The sequence below is a fragment of the Orcinus orca genome, chromosome 8 (assembly GCF_937001465.1).
Source record: "Orcinus orca chromosome 8, mOrcOrc1.1, whole genome shotgun sequence".
NCBI classification, from domain to species: domain Eukaryota; kingdom Metazoa; phylum Chordata; class Mammalia; order Artiodactyla; family Delphinidae; genus Orcinus; species Orcinus orca.
The window spans coordinates 49,669,987-49,692,733 of record NC_064566.1 but is presented as its reverse complement, the minus strand read 5'-3'; the positions used below and the strand labels follow the sequence as shown (position 1 = coordinate 49,692,733).

Below are 22,747 nucleotides of genomic sequence, written 5' to 3'. Positions count from 1 at the left end.
GAGGTACAAGGGGTGGGGGACTGACGGTATAAAAGAGAAATCTGCCCTTCCCCTCCCCTGGTGGCCATCGCTGGAGACCAGTACCAGCTTCCCCATCCCGGAGAAAGTCTAGGTAAGGGGCACACCACTTGTTCCTGGGCACTGGGCATGAAAAGCGGTTTTTTTAAAGGGGAAATTAGAGGTATTAATGGGAGAGTCACAGGAATCATTGGAAGAGTTTCAGGGAACTTTATACCTTAGTCTGTTTAGACCGCTATAACAAAATACCACAGACTGGGTAACTTATCAACAACAAACAAACATTTCTCATAGTTCTGGAGGCTGAAAGTCTGAGATCAGCGTGCCAGCCTGGTCAGATGAGGGCCCTTTTCCTGATTCATAGCCAGTACCTTCCCACTGTGTTCTCACATGGTAGAAGGTGCTAGGGAAGTCCGTGGGGTGTCTTTTATAAGAACAGCAATCCCAGTCATGAGGGTTCATGAACTAATGAACTAATTATCTCCCAAAGCCCCCCCCCTCTTCTAATACCATCACATCAGGCATTAGGGTTTCAACATATGAATTTTGGGGAGACACAAATATTCAGACCATTGCACCTCTGATGGAGAGGTTTGGGATACCTAGGGAGGTTTGAGGCCATTGGGAAATTTTGGGATTTCTAGGGAGGGATTTGGAGTCACATCCCCAGTAGGGAATGTTCATCAAGGGTCTGGATGAGGGGAAACTGACAAGAAGTGCCCTGAGCAGGAGGAGAGGAAGGACAGAAGGGTAGCTGGGATAGGAAAAGGAGTTGCCCAGTGCCTCCACTTCCTGGCCTCCCAGGCCCTCCCCACCACTTTGGCCTCCACACCATTCCCTGCAAAACTGGTCACAAAGTCACCAATGCACCTGTTCTGCAGTGCTCTACATTGTTGGCTGCACCCAGAAAGCCTCTCAGACTTGCAGCAAACATTCCAGGAGGGCTCACTTGTGCCTGGCCTTGGGCTGAGCTCTGGGGACACAGAATGGGTCATACCTGGTCCCTGCCCTTAGGGAATTCACAGGCCAGGGGGGAGGCAGACATTGAAGGGCAGCACAGTACGATTAGGACAGTGACAGGGGAAAGCACAGGGTGATTTAGGAAGCCAGAGGAGTCAGAGGGCTTCCTGGAGGAGGTGGCTCCTGAGCGAAGCCTTGAAGAGTGGGTTGGAAAAGGGCATCCCCAGCACATGGAGGGAAGCAGCAGCGCCTCACCTGGAACTTTGCTCTGTACTGTAGAAGTCAAGCAGGGGTGGTGGGGCACGAGGCTGAAGAGGTTATGGCAGGCAAGGTCACAGAGCACTTCAAATGCCAGTGCCTGGAGGTTGGATTCTGTCCTGAGGGTAAGGAGGTACGTTTTGTTTTGATCTCTTGCTTTTTTTTTTTTTTTTTCTCTTTCTGGATGTCTTCTCATCTCTTGCCTCATAATTGTCATCTCTGCATTTTGAGATATTTCTTCCAGTCAGGTTTGCCACAGAGGGTTTTCAAGCAGGTAAGGAACATGACCAACTGTGCTTTAGAAACATTGTTCTCCCTACTCCGCGGAGCAGCAGCAGTGTGGATTAGCAGGGGTGACAGCGGAGGTAGGGAGATCAGGGAGAAGGCAGGGGCTGACCTGAGCCATGGCAGGGCATGTGGGGATGGGGAAAGGGAAGGAGCATCGAGGTTGGACCCATACTGTGCCCAGCACTAGTTGACAACTAATCTAGTGTTTGATGAATGGCTGAATGAATGGAAACCCAAGTAACCATCTTGGGTGACTGGATGAATAATAAGGATGGTAGATTACGCGAGACTCTTCTGTTGGCAAGTTCACGGGAACCACCCTGAGCTGGATGAAGCCCAAAGAGGAATTAATCACAAGGATCCCAGGGTATCTAACAGGACCCAAAGGCCAGAAGTGAAGAGTCCCTAGAAACCCAAGGAAGTGTCTTGCTCTGCCTGTGCCTTGGCTTCAAGCTGCTCTCTTTTTTCCTCAACCCTCCCTGCCTCTTTCCCTGGGGACCTTATCTCTTCCCTGACCTCAATACACCTATGACTCTCAAATGTCTTTTATTGTCCATTCTGCTCCATCTTGGATGTCTGCCCCTAGAGTGTCCACATGTGCCAAACTGAACTCACCAGTTCCCCTCCTAACCTGATCATTTATTCAATACATTTTTTTAATTGAGCACCTACTATGTGCTGGGATGAGCTTTTAAAGTTTCCTCTGCTTCTCCTCTGTATTTCCAACCCTGAGCATGGGAACCAGAGTTGTGAGCCTTGATTTCCCATCTCATCCCCTAAATCCCATCAGACACCAAGTCTAGTAAATTCTACCTAGTAATGCTGTGTCCACCTTCACTGCCAATACCTTAGTCTGGCCACATGATTCAATGTCTGACTTCACAGTTCTCCTGCCCTATCACAAGCCTCTGGTACCTTTTATTGCTGTGTTTCTGCAGGGCAGAGACGGGGACAGAAACAGGATAGTGGAGAGGCAGTGACAGACATAGTTTGCCTCATGTTTTCACTGCATGACCATTTTGCTGTGTGCCACAAAATCTCAGTGGCATGCAAACATTTATTCTCATACTCCTGGGTCTTCACGTTGACTGTAGATTGGCTAAAGTGAGCTTGGATGGGCAGCTCTGCTTCAGGCTGCCAGTCTGCCTCAGCTGGGCACCTCCCTGTTGTGGGCTGGGCCCAGGTCTGCTCCACTGGGTCCAGGCTGAAGGAACAGTTCTGGGCCATGTTCTGATGGTTTCTGACCCAAAGAGAAGACCTTCTCTCTTGGTTCCCCCAAAAGCCGACCCCGAGACAAGGATTGGGTGTAGTCAGCTTATCTGAAAGGTGATCCCAGGAAGTACCACTGAAGGAGTGGCAAAGTGAGTTGAAGAAGAGAGAAAAGCTCCCCCACAAAAATTGTGCGACCACTGTGGTCAACTATGTCCCATCGGGGACCCTCTGTGGAATAGAGAATCTGACTACCCTCACTGGGTGACAGCTGTCCTTGGGAACATTAAATCTCCTGCACTTTGGGGTTGCCCTGAGCAAGCTCCCAGGGTGATGGAGAAAGCCTTGGACACAGAAATATATAGAACACTAAGGGTGGGAAGCTGTCAGATGCTTGAGGACTATCCATTGCACCTGTGTTGAACTTCAAGATGAGCTGAGGGGATACGGGCTGGGGAATCAACAGTGTCTGGCACACTCTCTTTTACACAACACCCATCTATCAAATCTCAGGAAAGACTCTGAGCCAATCACAATGGCCAGGGCATTAGAGCACCAGTTTGGGGTCATGTATTCCCCTCATGGGGGTACAGAGTGAGGAAAGCCCCACTTGAACCCATGGACTAATTTCTCCACAAAGAGAAGATTATAGAAGCTCAGGCTTTTCTGGTGGATTCCAAGAGACCACAAGAGTTCAACTAGTTTTTTGCTGCTGAATTCTCTGCCCATTAGCATTCTATCCTGGAATTAGGGAGCGGTATCTCAGGTTTACACCCCACTGTGATGCCATTTTTTTGCAGTACGCGGGCTTCTCACTGTTGTGGCCTCTCCCGTTGCGGAGCACAGGCTCCGGGTGCGCAGGCTCAGCAGCCATGGCTCACGGGCCTAGCCACTCCGCGGCATGTGGGATCTTCCCGGACCGGGGCACAAACCCGTGTCCCCTGCATTGGCAGGCTGACTCTCAACCACTGCACCACCAGGGAAGCCCTGTGATGCCATTTTTAATTCTACCTGCTCCGAATCTCCTCTGGTCAGCCCCTCACTTAAACCCACTCCTTGTACAAATGTGTTTCCATCAGGCTCTCTGGGTTCTTGTAACATGCTACTTGAAATTCCTCACTCCAACTCCATCTCCACCTTAAAAGAGCTTAAAGAAGCAGGGATGTGGGTTTTGTTGTTTCTGTTCATAATTTTATCCTCAGTGCCTGACACATTACAGATGCTCAAGAATTTTCTGAATAAATGAGTAAGCAGGTTTTGAGGGAGGGAAGATAAGTTCAGTTTGGGACATGTTGAATTTGATAAACTCTGCTGGATGCTAACTCCATTGCCCAGAGAAACTCACACCTCAATTTAAACTGTATACTGGCAATTAGAGGATCTTAGATTTGGAGACTCACAAAATTATAGCCACATAACATCCCAGCATCTTAGGGTCACTGAACTATCAAAACTTAGGCCCCACCAGAAGCCAGAGGAGATTCGGGAGCAAGGATGCTTAACCTGAGTGAGACTGGGGCAGATGCATAACCACCCTGAAATTTGTGTAACGTCTGTGTGAAGGTGCATATATCCATTTTCTGAGGAGCAGTTTCAGGTTTCATCAGACTTCTAAAGATAAAAAACCACTAACTGTATTACAGTCTGTATAAAAGAAGGAAAAGAGAAATACCCGAGAAGTTGCTGGTATGCGTCTAGAGTATCTCTGGAAGGATATACAGGAAATGGGAACATTGGTTAGCTCTGGGGAGAGCAGGTTGGGGCTGGGGGATCAGTGAGAGAAAGACGTTTCACTGCATGCTTCGTGGACTATAAATTTTGAATAATGAAAATGTACTACCTTTTATTAAGTTAAAACTTTAAAAAATTAAAATTATGGGGATTTCCTGGCAATCCAGTGGTTAGGACTCCAGCTTTCACTGCCGAGGGCCCAGGTTCGATCCCAGGCTGGGGCACTGAGATGCCACCTGCCACGCATCGCAGCCAAAAAAAAAAAAAAAAAAAAAAATTACAGTTATGATTGATCCTGTTAAGTGACCAGAGACGTAAATTAAGAACTAGATACCATTTGTACCACCAGTTAAATGAAAATTAAGAGAGATTAATAATGCCCAGTGTTGGCAAAGACATGGAGAAAAGGGCACTTTTGTCCATTGTTGGTGGGAGGGTGAAGTGGGACCTTTTGGATGGCAACCTGGCAGTGGCGCAGTGGCTATCTAAATGAATACTATTCAGATCCTTTAAATATCATCTTCCTGATATCTTTCCTATAAAAATATGCAGACAAGAGGACAAAGATTTATATACATGGATGTTCACTGCAATATCATGTGTAATAACAAAAAATTAGGAAAAAAACCCTAAGTGTCCCTCAATAAGGAAATGGTTAAATAAATTATGGATTAACTATATATGAAATTCCATGCTGCCATCATAATGAACAAGGTAGATATGCATGTGTGACATGGCAGGAAGTCCATGGTACATTGTTACCTGGGAAAAGGTTGTAGAACATGTATGTGTAAGCACACTTCCTTTTTCTTTTTGAAAATAGTGACAATAAAAAAACCCAAAACAGGCTGTATACAGAAAACTATGTGTGTATGTATATTTAAATATATTACTTGTGTGTGCATCAGAAAAGGTCTTGAAGGTACATTACCACGGAAACAGCAGGCATGGGTAACAGTGAGAAGGGGGACATGGAGGGAAAGCAAGAAAAGGGGGACTAGGGCTTTGTGATTCATTCATACACAATAAGCATGCATTACTCGGTAATAAAATAAAAAAAGCAGCAGCACCAACTTAGAAACTGTCTGTTCCAATCTTGACCCAAAGCTGAGACACCTTCTTGGAGCCACTTTGGGCCCTCAGCGTGCCCACCCAGAGGATGCAGGAGGCTTCCCTGGGGGAAGCAGTACCCTCTGTACTCTCCCCCACCCAGCCCCTCTTCCCGCACCACCTGGGGGTCCCTGCCTGGCATCAGCTGAGGGCTTAGGGTGAGGGTTCAGTTGGCAGCAGGATTGCAGGGACAGAGGAGGACCCTCTGGATCCCCAAGCCCTGCTCTAAGCCTGACCCTGGAGTCCTGCTGTGGCCCCACCAGCTGACCACTCCTGGATCTGCCCTGTTCCAGCCTCATGTCCCCCTGAGAAGAAGCCTGGACCTCTCACTGTGGCAGTCAAGCTCCTTCAGGACTGGCCCCAGGCTTTCCAACACTGCAACTGCCACACCAGCCAGAACGTCTTTCACTCTTTACATCCCGAGTCCCTACCTCTAATACCATTGCTCTTCCCATTCCTGCTGTCCCAAACTCCTTTCCCACCCTCAACCCCAATCTTTTCTCTCCTACCTCCCTTGACTGAAGCCTTATTCTCCTATTTGTCCCACAAGACCCTGTTCACATGTCACCTCCTCCAGGAAGTCTCCCATGTTCCTTCCGGCAAGAAGGGTCCCCTCTCTCTTCTGAGCCTCCGTTTCTATGTTGTGACTCTGTGTCAAGCACCCAAAGGGGCCCAGGCTAGGTGTCAATTCATCACAATTTATTAAACTGTGCAGATTCCCATTTTCCAGACGAGGAAACTGAGACCCAAAGAGTAACTTGCCCAAGGTCACCTCCAACATGCAGACCCCTGCCATGATGTCTCTGCTGCTCGTGTCCATGGGCCTCATGGAAGCACTTCAGGTACAGTCATCCTCCGCTGACCCCATCCCCTAGCTGCTGGCTTCTGAAGTCTGCCGGATGCTTCGCTTGGAGATCGCTCAGAGCTTGGAGATCGGACAGCCCCAGAGCCTGGTCTCGGGGATCTGTAGCTAGTAGTTCCCAAGCCCCTTCCCCTCCAGGTGTGTCTGGGGCCCTTACTCTTTCTCAGCTCAGTGGAGGGGGAAGCTGGATAACAGGGCTCCCGTTCTCCCAGGGCCTAATCTCTCAGTCCTTGCTGCTCCCCCTGCCTCAGGCCCAGAGCCACCCCATCACACGACGAGACCTCTTCTCTCGAGAAATGCCCCTGGACATGGCCCTGGCCTCCTTTGACGACCAGTATGCTGGCTGTGCCGCAGCCATGGCGGCGGCTCTCCCGGATCTCAACCGCACGGAGTTCCAGGCCAACAAAGTGTACGCCGATGTCTGGGCTCAGGCAAGCAGTCAGTGGCAGGAGCGCCAGGCCTGGGGGTCCAAGTGGGGCCTCAGCCCTACCCGTCTGTCCCCGCCCGCAGGCTTCCGAGAAGAGCACGGGGTGGCCCTCCTGGCCTACACAGCTAACAGCCCCCTGCACAAAGAATTCAACGCGGCCGTGCGCGAGGCTGGCCGCTCCCGGCTCCACTACCTCCACCACTTCTCCTTCAAGACACTCCACTTCCTGCTGACTGAGGCCCTGCAGCTGCTGGGCAGGGGCCAGCGTCCACCCCAGTGCCGCCAGGTGTTCCGAGGGGTGCAGGGCCTACGCTTCCGGCCAGCAGGGCCCGGGGCCACCGTCAGGCTGGGGGGCTTTGCCTCTGCATCCTTGCAGAATGTTGCAGCCCAGCAGTTTGGGGAAGACACCTTCTTTGGCATCTGGACCTGCCTCGGGGCCCCTATCAAGGGCTACTCCTTTTTCCCTGGGGAGGAGGAGGTGCTGATCCCTCCCTTCGAGACCTTCCAGGTGATCAATGCCAGCAGACCGGCCCAGGGCCCCACCCGCATCTACCTCCGGGCCCTGGGCCAGCGCAGCACATACAACTGTGAGTACATCAAAGGTGAGCAGGGCACGTGCCAGCCAGCAGCTGGGCGGAAGGTGGCCTTGCCCGTCCCGTTTTCAGAAGATACATACAGAGATATTAGAAACAGTGAGAAGGACCGAGTCCTGTCCCCCAGCCCCTCCACCCCTTCCGTCCAAGGAGAGACATAACCTTCTTAAGTAGCACGCTTGCTTCTCGACCCTGGAGGTGTCTAAGCCAGAGCTGGCCACTTGCCTGCGGGGAGACTGAAGAGGGTTTCCTGACCAACGCAGGTGTCTTTGGCCATCTGAGGGCAAAGAGACTTGGTGTCAGGCTTTCCTCCCAGCTGGAAGCTGCTGCCAGAAATGAGTAAGCGGCCCACCCCAGTTTTCTGAGAGGAGTGTGTTTATTTGACTGCATAGAACCCCTGTGCCGTCATGTGTGCTGGCGGGGGTGGGGTGGGGTGGTGAGCCAGCAGTCAGGTGTATTACCCCTAAATTCCAGCTTGGGCTCTGGCAGGTCTCGGATGCTTTCCTGTCCATCCTCCCTGGACCATCCAGAGGAGTAATCATGAAGATGGGCCCAGGTCCTTAACCTCTGAAGGGGCTGTGGGCTGCTGGTCCTCATTGAGGGATGCCCAGGGGCCTGTGAGGCCCACTTTTCATATCAATAGTTAGAGGCAGGCTGTTGGCTGGACCCATGGACCACATCTCAAGGGATAAGGTCCAGCGTGGCTTCAGTTACCACCTTGGACAGCATCACGAGCGTGCACGAGTTGATGGAAGGTGAAGGAGACACACAAACTAGCCCCTCCTTGGCTGGGACAAGACATGGGAGAGGGAGAGGCGGGTGTGGCATGGAGGCAAAGTTACAGGCCGGGGGGGCAGGAGGAGTGCCCAGATGACCCTGGCTTCAAGGGCTGGCGCCTTTCTGGCCCTGCTAGTCATGGGTCAAGTCAAACCCAGGCAAGGGAGGTCCCACTGTAAGGAAGCAGAATCAGGAGAAAACACACCAGCTTCTCCTAGAGCAAGTCAGGACCATGGGGCTCTGGAGTCCCTTACCATCCCGAGAGCTGCCGAGCCTTTGATTCTTTGCTGTTTCTTCCCTACAGACAAGCAGTGCAAGTCAGGGCCCTGCTGTCTGGATAACTCAGGTGAGGGCTGCGGGCATCTGTGGGGCTCTGCTGGGGGCTGAGCTGGCTATCCTGGGTCTGGGCCCCTCTCCTGGATGGACATCCCCCGTAAAATAAAAACAACCCCCTTTCAATCAAAAAAAGTAGACTCCCTTAAGCAGACACCTGTGGGAGGTTGCTAACCCTCCCCACTGAATGTGTATGTGGGAGATGGCCACCCAGCCTGGGGCCGTCCCCGCCTTCCCAGGAGCCCACTGACCAGAGCCCAGAGAGCTCCAGGCTGCACTGAGGCGACGGAGGGAAGGGCCGCTCCACAAAGTCCTCCTGGGCCTTCTCCTCCTCCTGCCGCAGAGCCCTCGGTCTGTTACTGCCTTCAGAGCTCTCTCAGACCACCTCCCAAGATCAAGGTCAGGTCTTGGCTTCTGGAGACCTGGGCTCTAGCCCAGGCTCTGCCCTAACTCTCTCTGTGACCAAACATCCCTCTCTGGGCCTCAGTTTCCTTATCTGCATAGTAGGCATATCGGACTACACGGTCCCCAGGTTCCCTTTGGCTATGACTCTTCCCTTCCCTTGAACACCTGCTGTGCCAGGTCCTGCCTCAGCCACCACTTCTCTAGGCGGGAACAGGCCATTCTCAGGGAAGAAATCACAGCCGCCCCTCCCCCTCGGGTCCCGCCTCCACCCTCAGGGCTCTGAGAACAGCGGATAGGAAGGAGCCCCAGCCACCCTTCTCCATGACACAGTACCACTCAGGGTTCCATGAATCCTCACCATGATCCAATGATGCAGGTAATGTCATCGCCCCTGTTCCACAGATGAGAGAAGGCAGGCACAAAGAGATGATGCAACCAGCCCCACACACAGAACTAGAAAAGTGTTCAGTCCAAACAGCCTGGCCCTGGAGCTGAACCTGGAACCACCGTACCAGGCTGGCCCCCACCTCCTCAGATACCATCTCATTTTATCCTTACTGGACAACTATCGACTGGAAGGAGGTGGGACAGGGAGTATTATCCTCATTATATAGTAAAGTGAGACTCGGAGACAGAAGTGACTTGCTCCAGGTGAGAGTGAGTTAGTGGCAGAGTCAAGACCAGCCAGGTCTCCAGACGCCAACTCGGCCTCTTTGAGGTCTGATAACATAATTTCAAGCACTGCGAGAGTTTAGGATTCCCGCCCCCCTCCCCATCCCCCATCCCAGTGCACCAGCAACTCTCCCACCAGAGTTTGAGCAGAGGAGCAAAGACCTGCATCACCAGATCCCACTCAGATCTCTAACCCTTTTCATCCCACCCTGCAGTGCCTCAGCTGTGTCAGTAGGAGACTGGGGGACAGACCTAAGGACCTCTGGAAGGGGAACTGGGGCTCTCCTTGGTCTCATCTCCACCTTCCTCCCTAATTTTGTGTATCAGTCAGCTCACTCTGCTCTGTTCATCTTGTTTCTTTGTGTATCTCATGTTGCCCCTAAATCTCTGTGCCTCTGTTTTCCCTGCAGCCATGGGTCAGGGCCCCCTGTCTGCAGTCTGGTCCCTTCTACTGCTGCTCTGGTTCCTTGTTGGAGAAGCCTTTCCAGAGAGTCCAGGACTCCTCTAATCCATCAGCCACTGAACAGCTCTGCCGTCACCTCTGCCCAACATGAGGCTGTCAGCCGCATGTATGCTTTAAGCGTGCCCAAGATCTGCGGTAATTCCATCTGGAGGGAACTCTGGGATTTTCTCTGGCAGCTGCCAGGCTTGCTAGCGGGAAGAGGAAAATGTAGGGACTGGGCCTCATCCAGGGGTCTAGGAGTAAGACGGTGAATAGAGGTGGGGGGACTGCAGGACAGGTAACCACTCACTTGGAGATAGAAGATTAAAGTCGTTTGGAGGTGGGGCGATTGGGGAGAACAATACTTGGCCACGGTATTTGCTGATACTACTCAAATGCTTCCCATGTACACCTGGACTGCTCCTATTCGCTCCTCCAGGAAGCCTTCTCTGGCCTCTCCACCCTGCTGGGTTAGGGGCCCCGCCTCTGTGCTCCCAAAGGGCCATGGTCTCCCAAGTCCAACTGTGAGCTTATGAGGGCAGGGACGGCGTCCGAGGCACAGAGGTGGTGCCAGAAGATGTGTGGAAGTCAGAAAGGAACAAATAAATACCTTGTGAATGCTGGTTCCTGTACTGCCCCTACCTTGGGCACCTTCAAGCTCTCCGGATGTCACTGTGTGGGAACAGGGTAGACTGGATCTCATTTTCTTGTCAGCAAAGATGTAATTTCTGCTCTGATGCATGAGTCCTAAGGTCCCTAAGAGGCTGGTCCCCAAGTTCCACCACCATGGGCCCTAAAGATAAGAGAGGACGTGGAGGAAGTGATAGGCACACACTTTATTATCAGTCGGGGCTTTGGGGCCAAATCCTTGTGTGGCCTCCTGCTCTGGAAACTGGACCAGGAATCCTGAATTCCCAGTTGCCATCCCTGAGCCCCCAGGTAGGGACAGGCAAGACCAAGTCCCTGTAACAGCAGCCACAGAGGAAAGAAGAGAAGACAGGAAGTGTGGCAGTTCTGTTTGTACTACCTGCACTCTCCTCACTGAAAGCACTAACACTCAGCATCGGAGTTCAGTTCTGTCCCTGCAGGACTGCCCTTTGATCTTGACCCTTCTTAGAGTCCCTCCTCTGCAGGAATCAGGGGAGCGGAAAGCTCTGGATTTCCCTTGGAGGTTAGGGTACAGAGACAATGAGTACTCCCTCTGGTGTGTGAAGTAAGTAGCGCTGAAGAGAGGATGTCCCAGGCTCTGAGGGCCAGTGGAGAGAGACTGAGTGGCCTGAGGGCCAACCACCACCTGGCCTGGCCATTCCATCCCCGTCTGGAGGTGCTGTGGCTGCAGCAGACCCCTGGGACTCACAGGGCCTGCACCAGCACGAGAAGGCTCATCACCAGAGCCATGGAGAAGAAGATGCCCAGGAAGAAACGGTCCATGACACGGGCCAGGCGCTTCCACTCCTCATGGCAGCGCTGGGCAGCCCTGTGTCTGTGGAAGGTGTTGGTGATGGTGGCTACATGGCGCAGCAGGGCTTCCTGATGGCACAGACACCGAGGCTCATGGCAAGGGCCTGCTGGTGGGCCAGCTTCTCTGTCAGGAGGCTGGGGGCTGGGGGATGACTCAGGAGGTCTAGACTGCCCACAGGGCTCCCCTCGTTCCCGCACACACAGGCCCCGCGCCAGGCGTCCCAGCAGGAGGGTCCGAGCCCAGGCTGGCACTGGGCGGGCACTGGGACCACAGTAATGCAAGTTCATGATAAGGATGGTGAGCGCTGTGGAGAAGGTAACCATGGTCATGGTGGCCATGTAGTACTTTCCTGCAAGAGAGGGAAAGGGAACTGAGGCCCCAAACAAGAACTCAGGGGGCCTGAGCTCCCCAACTGCCTGAGCACAAGGAGGAATGAGCTCATTCCCCCGTAAGGCTCGCAGGACCCTCCAAGCCCAATGGATGGAAGCGGGAAGGAGGTAAGGGCCAAGGGCTCCCTCTCCCGCACTCCCCCGTCAGGTTCTCAGAAGCGACCTGCTCCCTAATTGTTCCCCCCGACTGCTGGAGGCTGGACTCACCCACAGTCCCGTGAAAGTCATGCTCTTAAATAGAACCAGCATGATCTGAAGCAAGTTATAACAGAACCTTCCTCACAGGTGTGTGGTGCTGCTTCCTTGAGTTAATAAACGTCAAGTGTTTAGGAGACCGCCTGACACGCAGTGAGTACTTAGTATGGTTTGCCTGTGATTATAACACTGGGGATGTCGACCTTCCTCCATCAAGTCCTTGAGGAAAGAGCAACTCTTTCCTCTGCCCCTTCTCCCTGGAAGGGGCCGACCTCTTCCCCCTCAATCTCAGAACGAGGCCGGACCCCAAGACGGTCGGCGGGGCCCCTCCGCTGACCCAGGCCGGTCCGGCTCCCACTCCTGCACCTGCGGACACCCGCGCACTTCAAACCCGGGTTGAGGGCGTCCTCTTCCGGCCGCCTCCCCCGCCACCCCGGGCCCTCAGAGCTCACCGATGAGCGGCACGCTCTCGGCCGGCGGCATGCTCTCGGCCAGGAGCAGCTGGAAGACCGTGAGCGCCAGCAGCACGGTGACGCCGAGCGACACCTTCTCGCCCGAGTCGGCGGGCAGGTGGAAGGCGAGAGGCGCCAGCAGCGAGATGAGCACGCAGGGCAGCAGCAGGTTGCACACGTAGGCGGCGGCGCGGCGGCGCAGCAGCAGCGTGAAGGTCACGTCCGGGTAGGGCTCGGAGCAGCAGCCGTAGGTGAGCACGCGCCGCCGGGCCGGCATGCCCAGCACACGCCACTCCACGTTCTCCACGAAGTCGGCCAGGCTGGCGGCGGCGCCGCGCGTCTGTACGTCCAGCTGGTGCCCGCCGTGCGTCCACGAGCCGAACGTCAGGCCGCAGCGCTGCGCGTCGAATGGGAAGGCCGACACGTCGACGCGGCACGAGCTGCGCGTGATGGCCGGCGCGTCCCAGCGCACGGCGCCGTCGTGCCGCAGGACCACGTTGGTGCTGGCTGAGGCTGGCGCCTGCGCATCCGCCCTGCGGGCAGGGGGTGGGGCTGCCTGAGGCGCCGTGGCCTGGGAGGTAAGGGCTGCCCCTTGAAAGGGGTGCGCTTCCGGCCCGCTGGGGGCGGCACAGAGGGCAAAGGGAGCGGTAGAGAGGGCCCTCTGTGCCTTTGGAGGCCTAGCGGGGCCGGCGCCTGTAGGGCCCAGAACGAGACACAGACCTAGCTCAAAAGTTGGCGCGGGGCGCACGGTGGCTTTCCTTGAGTGTCATCTGCAAAGCTCCTAGAGGGGCCCTGAGGAAAATATGCGGAGCTATGTGTTGTCTGGGAAGCACAGAACTGGCTTAGGCGGCATAAGGGACTACAGAGGGCTAAGCCCTGAAGGTAAATCCCTAGGCAGGCCCTGGGGTGCCCTGAGAAAAGGGTGGAGAGTGCCATAAAGAGGCACTTGTGTCCCAGAACCCCTTCTGCGAGAGATACAGAATTGGCCCTGGACCACACGGAGGATTCCTAGGAGACACTCAGCCTGGGTTGGCTTGAGACAGCCTAAAGTGGAGGTGCCATCAAGGGGCTGTGAGGTCCCTCCTGCAGGCCCTTGCCATGAGCCGCTGTGTGTGTGTGTGTGTGTGTGTGTGTGTGTGTGTGTGTGTGTGGTCAGGAAGCCCTACTGCACCATGCAGCCACAATTGCCAACACCTTCCTGGCAGCATAGAAGGGTCCTAGGGGAAAGCGTCTAGGGCACCATAGGAGCCGGGTTCGATGTGGAGGATGGGGGACAAGTGCATCACCAGAGCCAAGGGCAACTCTAGGGAGGGGTAGGAGAGGGAAGGGGCCCAGGTAGGAAGTACTTGTTATAGAGTATGATGTCCGGTCGCCACACGAGACTGCTGGGGATGCGGATGGCATCCAGGCCACCATAGGCGTCAGGGTCCCATCGTAGGTAGGCATCTGTCCACTCCTGTCGGATCCACAGGTACAGGGTCAGCACCTGGTTCCGCTCATCCTAGTTGGGGGCAGAGAGTGGGCATAGATGTGGACAGACGTCTGCACATAGCCTGCCCTGTGTGTGCACACTCACCTATAGAGCTCTGGTCAGCACCCGCAAACCTGACTTGCCCATACAGTTCAGTTCCCAGCCAGCCTTGCTAGGTGACCTTGGCAGGTCCTTCTCTTCTCTGGGCCTGAGTTTCCTCAGAAGTTACATGGGTGGTAATCTCTGCTAGGCATGGATTCAAGTGTGCAAAGTATTGGGCACACTGTGGGCGCCCAACAGTTAGGCTCCAACAGTTGGTAGCTGTTATTGTTGCTAATCTTAATGTTTACAGGAAAGAATTGATTGGAGATTAATCCCAGTCTCCCATTCCCCCATTCCTTGACACTGTCACCAGCACACTCCACGACTGTACAACAACCAACGCACCATGTCGATGATCTGGGACAACGTCACTTCCAGGGTCACGTTCAGAGCCTGGTCTGTGTCTGCCACAGGTCTCAGGGCACTTGTGTAGTTGGCAAAGAGGTCTCGGAACAGCTTGTGTGCCAGCCTGCCCTCAGCTCCGAAGCACTCTGGGGGACCAGTAAGAAAGGGTGTCCATCCGAGACCCTAGTCCAGGGGCCTCTGCTCACAACCTGTACCCTCCACAAGACTGAGGCCCTGTCAGCTGCTCCACTGTCTCACAGCTGTCTAACTGTCCCTGTTCTCTGTCTGTCTACCTGTGGCTCTAGTTCCTCCCTGGCCTGCCTCCAAGGATAGATGAGGTGAAGGCCATAGTGTGAGTAGGTACTATCTTCTGAAGCAAGGCTGTTGGGTTTCTTCCCCACCATTCCCTTCCCAAGGACCTGGATTCTGCTTGCCCCACCACAAATGCTGGAGGGGCTGGGAATTCCCTGACAGTCCAGTGGTTAAGATTCCACGCTTCCACTGCAGCGGGCACGGGTTCGATTCCTGGTTGGAGAACTAAGATCCTGCATGGCGTGTGATGTGGCCAAAACAAAACAAACAAAAGAACAAATGCTGGAGGGGCCCAAACAGATGGCAAGAGTCCCAGTTCTCAACCAGGCATCCAGAACCCTGTTGCCCTGCCTCTTCCAGTCCCTCCAGCCTGTCTCTGCTTCTCTAGCTGCACTTCAGTTGATGTCTTCAAAGCTTCTGACACTATGGGCCCCTCCTTCCTGAAAACACACTCTTCCCCGGGTTTTGTGACACATCCCATTGTCCTCAGTCCCTTTTTTTTTTTCTCAGTCCTTGATTTAGGTATTGTTCCCCAGAATCTTGTCCTTTGCCCTTGTCTCCTTTTTTCTTCAGCCCAGATTTTTCTCCTGAGCTCCAGACCTGAATGTCCTAAATGTCCTGTAGGCACTTTAAACTGTGTAGGGCCAAAATATGAACTTCTTTCCTCCTACCACGTTCTTGTTTTCTTTTTTTCTTTTTTTAAAAATTTATTATTTATTTGGCTGTGCTGGGTCTTAGTTGCAGCACACGGGATCTTCGTTGTGGCGTGCGGGATCATTTCACTTGTGGCGTGTGGACTCTTTAGTTGCGGCATGCAGGCTCTTAGTTGCGGCACGTGGGCTCTTAGTTGCGGCCTGTGGGATCTAGTTCCCTGATCAGGGATCGAACCCGGGCCCCCTGCATTGGGAGCGCGGAGTCTTAACTGCTAGACCACCAGGGAAGACTCTCCTCCCTCCATGTTCTGAAACCTGTTCCTTGTCCTGTGTTCCCCATCTCAGCAAACAGCACTCCCCGGTGACCTCAGCTGGAAATCTGGTAATTTGTCTCTCCCTTCTGCCCCTCCTCTCTGCAGACCACTCTGTGCCCGCATCCTGTCAGTCATACTGCTGAATGCTCTTGAATGCTTCATCACCTCTCCAGCTCGGGCCCATCCTCCCTGCATATGGACCACGGCAGCAGCCGCCTCCTCCCTGCTCTCCCACCTCGGGCTCACCTCTCTAACCACCTGCCACACTTCTGAGAGATCAAGCTTTTAAACAAATGAATCTGACTAGACCAGTAGCTGCTTAAACCTGTTCAATGGCTCCCCAGGCCTGCTAGATAAAGCCCAAACTCACCCTTCGCGCTCTGGTCCCCCTGGCTTTCCCAGCCCTATCCCTGGGAGCTGCCCCATCAACTGCTCCCGCCCCAGTCAGGCAAGCCCCCTCTTGCCCTCTTCAGCTCCCCCTCCTCCACACTCCCCAGACAGTGCTTGCTCCCAGCACAGAAATGAAGAGAGAGCACGTGGAGAGAGGTTTGGGGAGCATGGGAACAGCAGCAACGCCCAGAGAGGCCAGGGCTGGTTTACTGAGCATACCTGGCAGGAGTGGGAGCAGAAGCAGAAGGCCCAGACTGGAGACAGAGATGCTGAGGCTGAGGCGGTGGCTGCCGGGCCCCATGGCCTTGCCGCAGCCAGAGGAAGGGCAGGTCTCTGGACAGGAGCCTCCTGGCCTGACCTACGGCAGCATCAGGCCCTGCTGGCAAGGATGGTGTAGACAGTCCCTGCAAGGCAGAAGGAAGACTGGGATCTCTGTTGAGTCCAACTACCCTGCAGGGAGTCCTGCAGCCCTTCCAGTTCCTTGACCCTGCTATTTGTACCTGCCCTGGGATTTTAGTCCTTGGGCCTTGGCATCTACTGTTTCTCCTTCTCTTCTGGCCTCTGCCTCTGCCCTGTTCTTCGCCCCCCACCCCCTTTACCTCTCACTCAGCCTCTCTGTCTCGATTTCCTTCTAGCCGTCCCTCTGTAACTCTTTCTTGGTCTCTGCCTCCCTGACTCTGGTCTTCCTCTCTCTCTTCCTTTCTCCTGCCTCTATTTCAGCCCCCTTGACTTCCTCAAGCCCTTCCCCACACCTGACTCTGGGGGAGCCTGGCGCATTCTCAGCAAGACAGGGACAGGGACTCCATCAGCCCTGAGCCTTCTGAGGCACAGGACAGAAGGCCGTGCCCCCTTTCCCTTTCATTAGCTTAATTACAGAGTTGGGACACCTGTGTCCATGGGAACAGAGCAACTGAAACTGACACCTCAGGTCACTGGGACCTGAATTATTCAAATTCTGTAAGGTAGCACCCATGCTCAGGCCCAACTTGGGGGATTGGAGGGTACAGAGATGCCAGGTCAGGATCTGCAAGAGACTGGGGCTTAAAGGTGTGAGGGGACAGGGCCAGTGGATGGTAACTGTCCTCCCAGCTCTGTCATCATTACTGAATTCTTCAGGCTCCCTTTCATCTGTCAGCTGTGCCCTCAGTTAGGGACGGAACACATCTGTCTAGGCCGGGTGCTTTGTGCCAAGCAAGCTCTCCCCTCCTGGTGAGAGGGGTGCCAAGACTGAGGCTGCTCCAGGTGGCCCCACAAAGCAGGAGATGCAGCCTGCATCCTCGCCATCCCACAGCCATCCCAGTCTGAGCCTCAGTATTCTCCCTATGCTTAAACATCACGGGCGGTATTGGGCCACAGGGAAAACACAGCCTTTATTTATTTATATTTATTTATTTTTTAATATCTTTATTGGAGTATAATTGCTTTACAATGGTGTATTATTTTCTGCTGTATAACAAAGTGAATCAGCTATACATATACATATATCCCCATATCTCCTCCCTCTTGCATCTCCCTCCCACCCTCCCTATCCCACCCCTCTAGGTGGTCACAAAGCAAGGAGCTGATCTCCCTGTGCTATGTGGCTGCTTCCCACTAGCTATCTATTTTACGTTTGGTAGTGTATATATGTCCATGCTACTCTCTCACTTCATCCCAGCTTACCCTTCCCCCTCCCCGTGTCCTCATGTCCATTCTCCACGTCTGTGTCTTTATTCCTGTCCTGCCCCTAGGTTCTTCAGAACCATTTTTTTTTTTTTTTTTTTAGATTCCATATATATGTGTTAGCATACGGTATTTGTTTTTCTCTTTCTGACTTACTTCACTCTGTATGACAGACTCTAGGTCCATCCACCTCACTACAAATAACTCAATTCCGTTTCTTTTCATGGCTGAGTAATAGTCCATTGTATATATGTGCTACATCTTCTTTATCCATTCATCCGATGATGGACACTTAGGTTGCTTCCATGACCTGGCTATTGTAAGTAGAGCTGCAATGAACATTGTGGTACATGACTATTCTTGAATTATGGTTTTCTCAGGGTATATGCCCAGTAGTGGGATTGCTGGGTCGTATGGTAGTTCTATTTTAGTTTTTTAAGGAACCTCCATACTGTTCTCCATAGTGGCTGTATCAATTTACATTCCCACCAACAGTGCAAGAGAGTTCCCTTTTCTCCACACCCTCTCCAGCATTTATTGTTTTTAGATTTTTTGATGATGGCCATTCTGACTGGTGTGAGGGGATACCTCATTGTAGTTTTTTTTTTTGTGGTATGCGGGCCTCTCACTGTTGTGGCCTCTCCCGTTGCGGAGCACAGGCTCCGGACGCGCAGTCTCAGCGGCCATGGCTCACGGGCCCAGCCGCTCCGGGGCATGTGGGATCTTCCCAGACCGGGGTACGAACCCGTGTCCCCTGCATCGGCAGGCGGACTCTCAACCACTGCGCCACCAGGGAAGCCCCTCATTGTAGTTTTGATTTGCATTTCTCTAATGATTAGTGATGTTGAGCATTCTTTCATGTGTTTGTTGGCAATCTGTATTTCTTCTTTGGAGAAATGTCTATTTAGGTCTTCTGCCCATTTTTGGATTGGGTTGTTTTTTTGATATTGAGCTACATGAGCTGCTTGTAAATTTTGGAGATTAATCCTTTGTCAGTTGCTTCATTTGCAAATATTTCTCCCATTCTGAGGGTTGTTTTTTTTGTCTTATTTATGGTTTCCTTTGCTGTTCAAAAGCTTTTAAGTTTCATTAGGTCCCATTTGTTTATTTTTGTTTTTATTTCCATTTCTCTAAGAGGTGGGTCAAAAAGGATCTTGCTGAGGTTTATGTCGTAGAGTGTTCTATGTTTTCCTCTAAGAGTTTTATAGTGTCTGGCCTTACATTTAGGTCTTTAATCCATTTTAAGTTTATTTTTGTGTATGGTGTTAGGGAGTGTTCTGATTTCATTCTTTTACATGTAGCTGTCCAGTTTTTCCAGCGCCACTTATTGAAGAGGCTGTCTTTTCTCCATTGTATATTCTTGCCTTCTTTATCAAAAATAAGGTGACCATATATGCATGGGCTTTTCTCTGGGCTTTCTATCCTGTTCCATTGATCTATATTTCTGGGAAAACAGCCTTTTTTTTTTTTAACATCTTTATTGGAGTATAATTGCTTTACAATGGTGTGTTAGTTTCTGCTGTAAAACAAAGTGAATCAGCCATACATATACATATATCCCCATATCTCCTCCCTCTTGCATCTCCCTCCCACCCTCCCTATCCCACCCTCCCTATCCCACCCCTCTAGGTGGTCACAAAGCACAAGCTGATCTCCCTGAAGACAAAGCCTTTAGAGTTACTTTCAGCTCTGTCCTATGAGCTGTCTGACCTGGGTAAGATACTGAAACTCTCTGTGTTTCAGTTTTATCAAACAGGTTAGTGGGATTAACAGTCCTCACCTAAATAGTTGTCGTAAGAATTAAATGAGACAATGCAAGTACCTGATAATGCAAGGCAACTGCCTAGTACATTGACAAATGCACAGCAATCAACAGTATTTGCACTATGGTCCTAGTGAGTTAGTCAAGATATCTTCAGAAACACACATTTAGATTCATAAGCCCCAGCCCCCGGCAAATACCATTCTTCCTTCTGTCTCTATGAAATCATGTCAGTATTTGTCTTTTTTTTTGGCTGCGCTGTGCAGCCCACAGGATCTTAGTTCCCTGACCAGGGATCGAACCTGTGCCCAGTGCAGTGGAAGCACAGAGTCCTAACCACTGGACCACCAGGGAAATCCCAGTATTTGTCTTTTTGTGCCTGGCTTATTTCACTTCATATAATGTCCTAAAGTTTCATGCATGTTGTAGTATATGTCAGAATTTCCTTCCTTTTTAAGGCTGAATAACATTCTATTGTATGTATATACCACATTTTGCTTATCCATTCATCTCTTGATGGGCACTTGGGTTGCTTTCACATTTCAGTTATTGTGAATAATGCTGCTATGAACATGGATGTACAAATATCCTTTCAAGATTCTGCTTTCAGTTCTTTTGGATATATACCCAGAAGTGGAATTGCTGGATCATATGGTAATTGTTTTTAATTTTTTGAAGAATTGCCATACTGTTTTCCACAGCGGACATACCTTTTTATTGAATACATTCCCACCAACAATGCACAAAGCTTCCAATCTCTCCACATCCTCACCAACATCTTTTACTTTGTTTTCTTTGATAATGGCCATCCTAATGCATACGAGGTGGTATCTGGTTCATAGTTTTGATTTGTATCTCCCTAATGATTAGCGATGTTGAGCATCTTTTTACGTGCTTATTGGCCATTTGTATATCCTCGTTGGAGAAATGTCCGTTCAAGTCCTTTGTTCATTTTTAAATTGATTTTTTTTTCTCTTTATGTTGTTGAGTTCTAGGAGTCCTCTATATATTCTGGATATTAATCCCTTATCAGATAAATTATTTGCAAATGTTTCTCCCATTCTCTAGGTTGCCTTTTTACTCAGTGTCTTTAGAATGAACAAAATTAAAAATTCTTCATGTAGTTCATTTTGTCTATTTTTTTCTTTTGTTGCTTGTGCCTTTGGTGTCATATCCAAGAAATAATTACCAAATCCAATGTTAAGATTTTACCCTCTATTTTCTTCTAAGAGTTTTATAATTTTATTTATTTAAATATTTACTTATTTATTTGGCTGTGCCAGGTCTTAGTTGTGGCATGTGGGATCTTCGCTGCTGCATGCAGGATCTTTTAGTTGCGATTTGTGGCCTCCTGTAGTTGCAGCATGTGGAATCTAGTTCCCTGACCAGGGATTGAAACCAGGCTCCCTGCATTGGGAGTGTGGAGTCTTAACCACTGGACCACCAGGGGAGTCCCTAAGAGTTTTATAATTTTAGGTCTTACATCTAAGTCTTTGATCTAATTTGACTTAGTTTTTCTATGTGGTGTTAGATTCTGATGAAATATATAAATAGAAGGTGGTATGTCCATACAATCAAGTATCATATGGCCATAAGATGGCATGAAGTACCAATGTATGCTACAACATGGATGAACCTTGAAAGTATTATGCTAAGGGAAAGAATCCAGTTACAAAAGGTCACATATTGTGTGATTCCATTTATATGAAATGTCCAGGACAGGCAAATCTATAGAGATAGGAGGTAGATTAGTGGTTGTGTACGTCTGGGAAAGTTGGGGAATGATGGCTGAAAGCTATGGCGTTTCTTTTTAGGAGGATGAAAATGTTCTAAAATTGATTGTGTGGTGATGGCTGCACAACTCTGTGAATATAGCTAAACTAATTGTACGCATTAAATGGGTAATTGTATGGTATGTGAATTCTATTTCAGTAAAGCTGTTATCAAAAATATTGGGGGGGCTTCCCTGGTGGCACAGTGGTTGAGGGTCCGCCTGCCGATGCAGGGAAAACGGGTTCGTGCCCTGGTCCGGGAAGATCCCACATGCCACAGAGCGGCTGGGCCCGTGAGCCATGGCTGCTGAGCCTGAGCATCCGGAGCCTGTGCTCCACAACGGGAGAGGCCAGAACAGTGAGAGGCCCGTGTACCGCAAAAAAAAAAAAAAAAATATTGGGACTTCCCTGATGGTCCAGTGGTTAGGACTCTGAGATCCCAGTGCGGGGGGCCCGGGTTTGATCCCTGGTCAGGGAACTGGATCCCACATGCTGCAACTAAGGATCCCTCGTGCCTCAGCTAAGACCCTGCGCAGCCAAATAAATTAATAAATATTAAAAAAATCATAATCCACCATGAATGAGTTAGCTGAAACAAAAACACTCATAGAAACAAGCAAGAGATCACATATTGGACATATTAATGATAATTTGAGTAGCTAATATACTTTGGGTAGTGCTCTAAGCACTTTAACATATATTAATCCATAATTCTCACAACACCCTATGAAGTAAATACTATTATTGATTCCATTTTACAAATGAGGTAACTGAGGCACAGGAAATAACTTAGCCAAGATTCCATAGGATATTCCAGTGGACCCAGGATTTGAACATAATTGGGGTAAACAGTCCATCCCTATACTACACTATACTACAATTATACTGCCTCTTTTAAAAACAACATATAAGTGTATGTAATATGATTTAAGAAATAAATGAGGACTGAAAAGTGAAAACAAGAGGACTATCAAGAATGAGTAGGTAGGGACTTTTCCCTGGTGGTCCAGTGGCTAAGTCTCTGTGCTCCCAATGCAGGGGGCCCAGGTTTGATCCCTGGTCAGTGAACTAGATGCCACGTGCTGCAACTAAGATTTCACATGCCGCAACTAAAGATCCCGCCATGTGGGAAGCCGCATGCCATGCGGCGCGGCCAAAAAACCAAACCAAAACCAAAAAAACAAAACAAAAACAAAGGAGGAAGACAAGACTTAAGAGTGAGTGGCAGGGCTTCTCTGGTGGTGCCGTGGTTGGGAATCCACCTGCCAATGTAGGGGACACGGGTTCGAGCCCTGGTCCAGGAAGATCCCACATGCCGCAGAGAAACTAAGCCCGTGTACAACCACTACTGAAGCCCGCGCGCCTAGAGCCCGTGCTCCAC

The 22,747-nt window shown here is 51.1% G+C and overlaps 2 protein-coding genes and 1 non-coding gene across 3 annotated transcripts; 1 reads left to right on the top strand and 2 right to left on the bottom strand.

Moving 5' to 3' along the window:
* The first annotated feature begins 34 nt into the window (after positions 1 to 34).
* On the top strand, positions 35 to 11,402 carry ART1 (ADP-ribosyltransferase 1). The gene is made up of 5 exons (XM_004279737.2): positions 35 to 112; positions 6,290 to 6,416; positions 6,688 to 7,465; positions 8,538 to 8,579; positions 10,054 to 11,402. The coding sequence occupies exons 2-5, from the start codon at positions 6,354 to 6,356 to the stop codon at positions 10,149 to 10,151; spliced, it is 981 nt and encodes a 326-aa protein (XP_004279785.1). The 5' UTR covers positions 35 to 112; positions 6,290 to 6,353; the 3' UTR covers positions 10,152 to 11,402.
* A 20-nt stretch (positions 11,403 to 11,422) lies between these two features.
* On the bottom strand, positions 11,423 to 22,694 carry CHRNA10 (cholinergic receptor nicotinic alpha 10 subunit). Its single transcript, XM_004279845.3, has 5 exons — positions 16,390 to 22,694; positions 14,502 to 14,647; positions 13,930 to 14,084; positions 12,584 to 13,116; positions 11,423 to 11,896 (listed from the first exon to the last, which is right to left on the bottom strand). The coding sequence occupies exons 1-5, from the start codon at positions 16,469 to 16,471 to the stop codon at positions 11,439 to 11,441; spliced, it is 1,374 nt and encodes a 457-aa protein (XP_004279893.1). The 5' UTR covers positions 16,472 to 22,694; the 3' UTR covers positions 11,423 to 11,438.
* On the bottom strand, positions 19,876 to 19,948 carry TRNAW-CCA (transfer RNA tryptophan (anticodon CCA)). Its single transcript has one exon. It is a non-coding gene; the product is annotated as a tRNA-Trp (tRNA).
* Positions 22,695 to 22,747: the final 53 nt, after the last annotated feature.

Excerpts from the sequence above, each read along its gene's own strand:
- ART1 (XM_004279737.2), top strand. The coding sequence starts at position 6,354 with ATGCAGACCCCTGCCATGATGTCTCTGCTGCTCGTGTCCATGGGCCTC. Across the intron at positions 6,417-6,687 it reads GCCTCATGGAAGCACTTCAG|GCCCAGAGCCACCCCATCAC; the intron begins GTACAGTCATCC and ends CCCCTGCCTCAG. Across the intron at positions 7,466-8,537 it reads CAACTGTGAGTACATCAAAG|ACAAGCAGTGCAAGTCAGGG; the intron begins GTGAGCAGGGCA and ends TCTTCCCTACAG.
- CHRNA10 (XM_004279845.3), bottom strand. The coding sequence starts at position 16,471 with ATGGGGCCCGGCAGCCACCGCCTCAGCCTCAGCATCTCTGTCTCCAGT. Across the intron at positions 14,085-14,501 it reads TGTCCCAGATCATCGACATG|GATGAGCGGAACCAGGTGCT; the intron begins GTGCGTTGGTTG and ends GCCCCCAACTAG. Across the intron at positions 13,117-13,929 it reads GACATCATACTCTATAACAA|GGCGGATGCGCAGGCGCCAG; the intron begins GTACTTCCTACC and ends CCCTGCCCGCAG.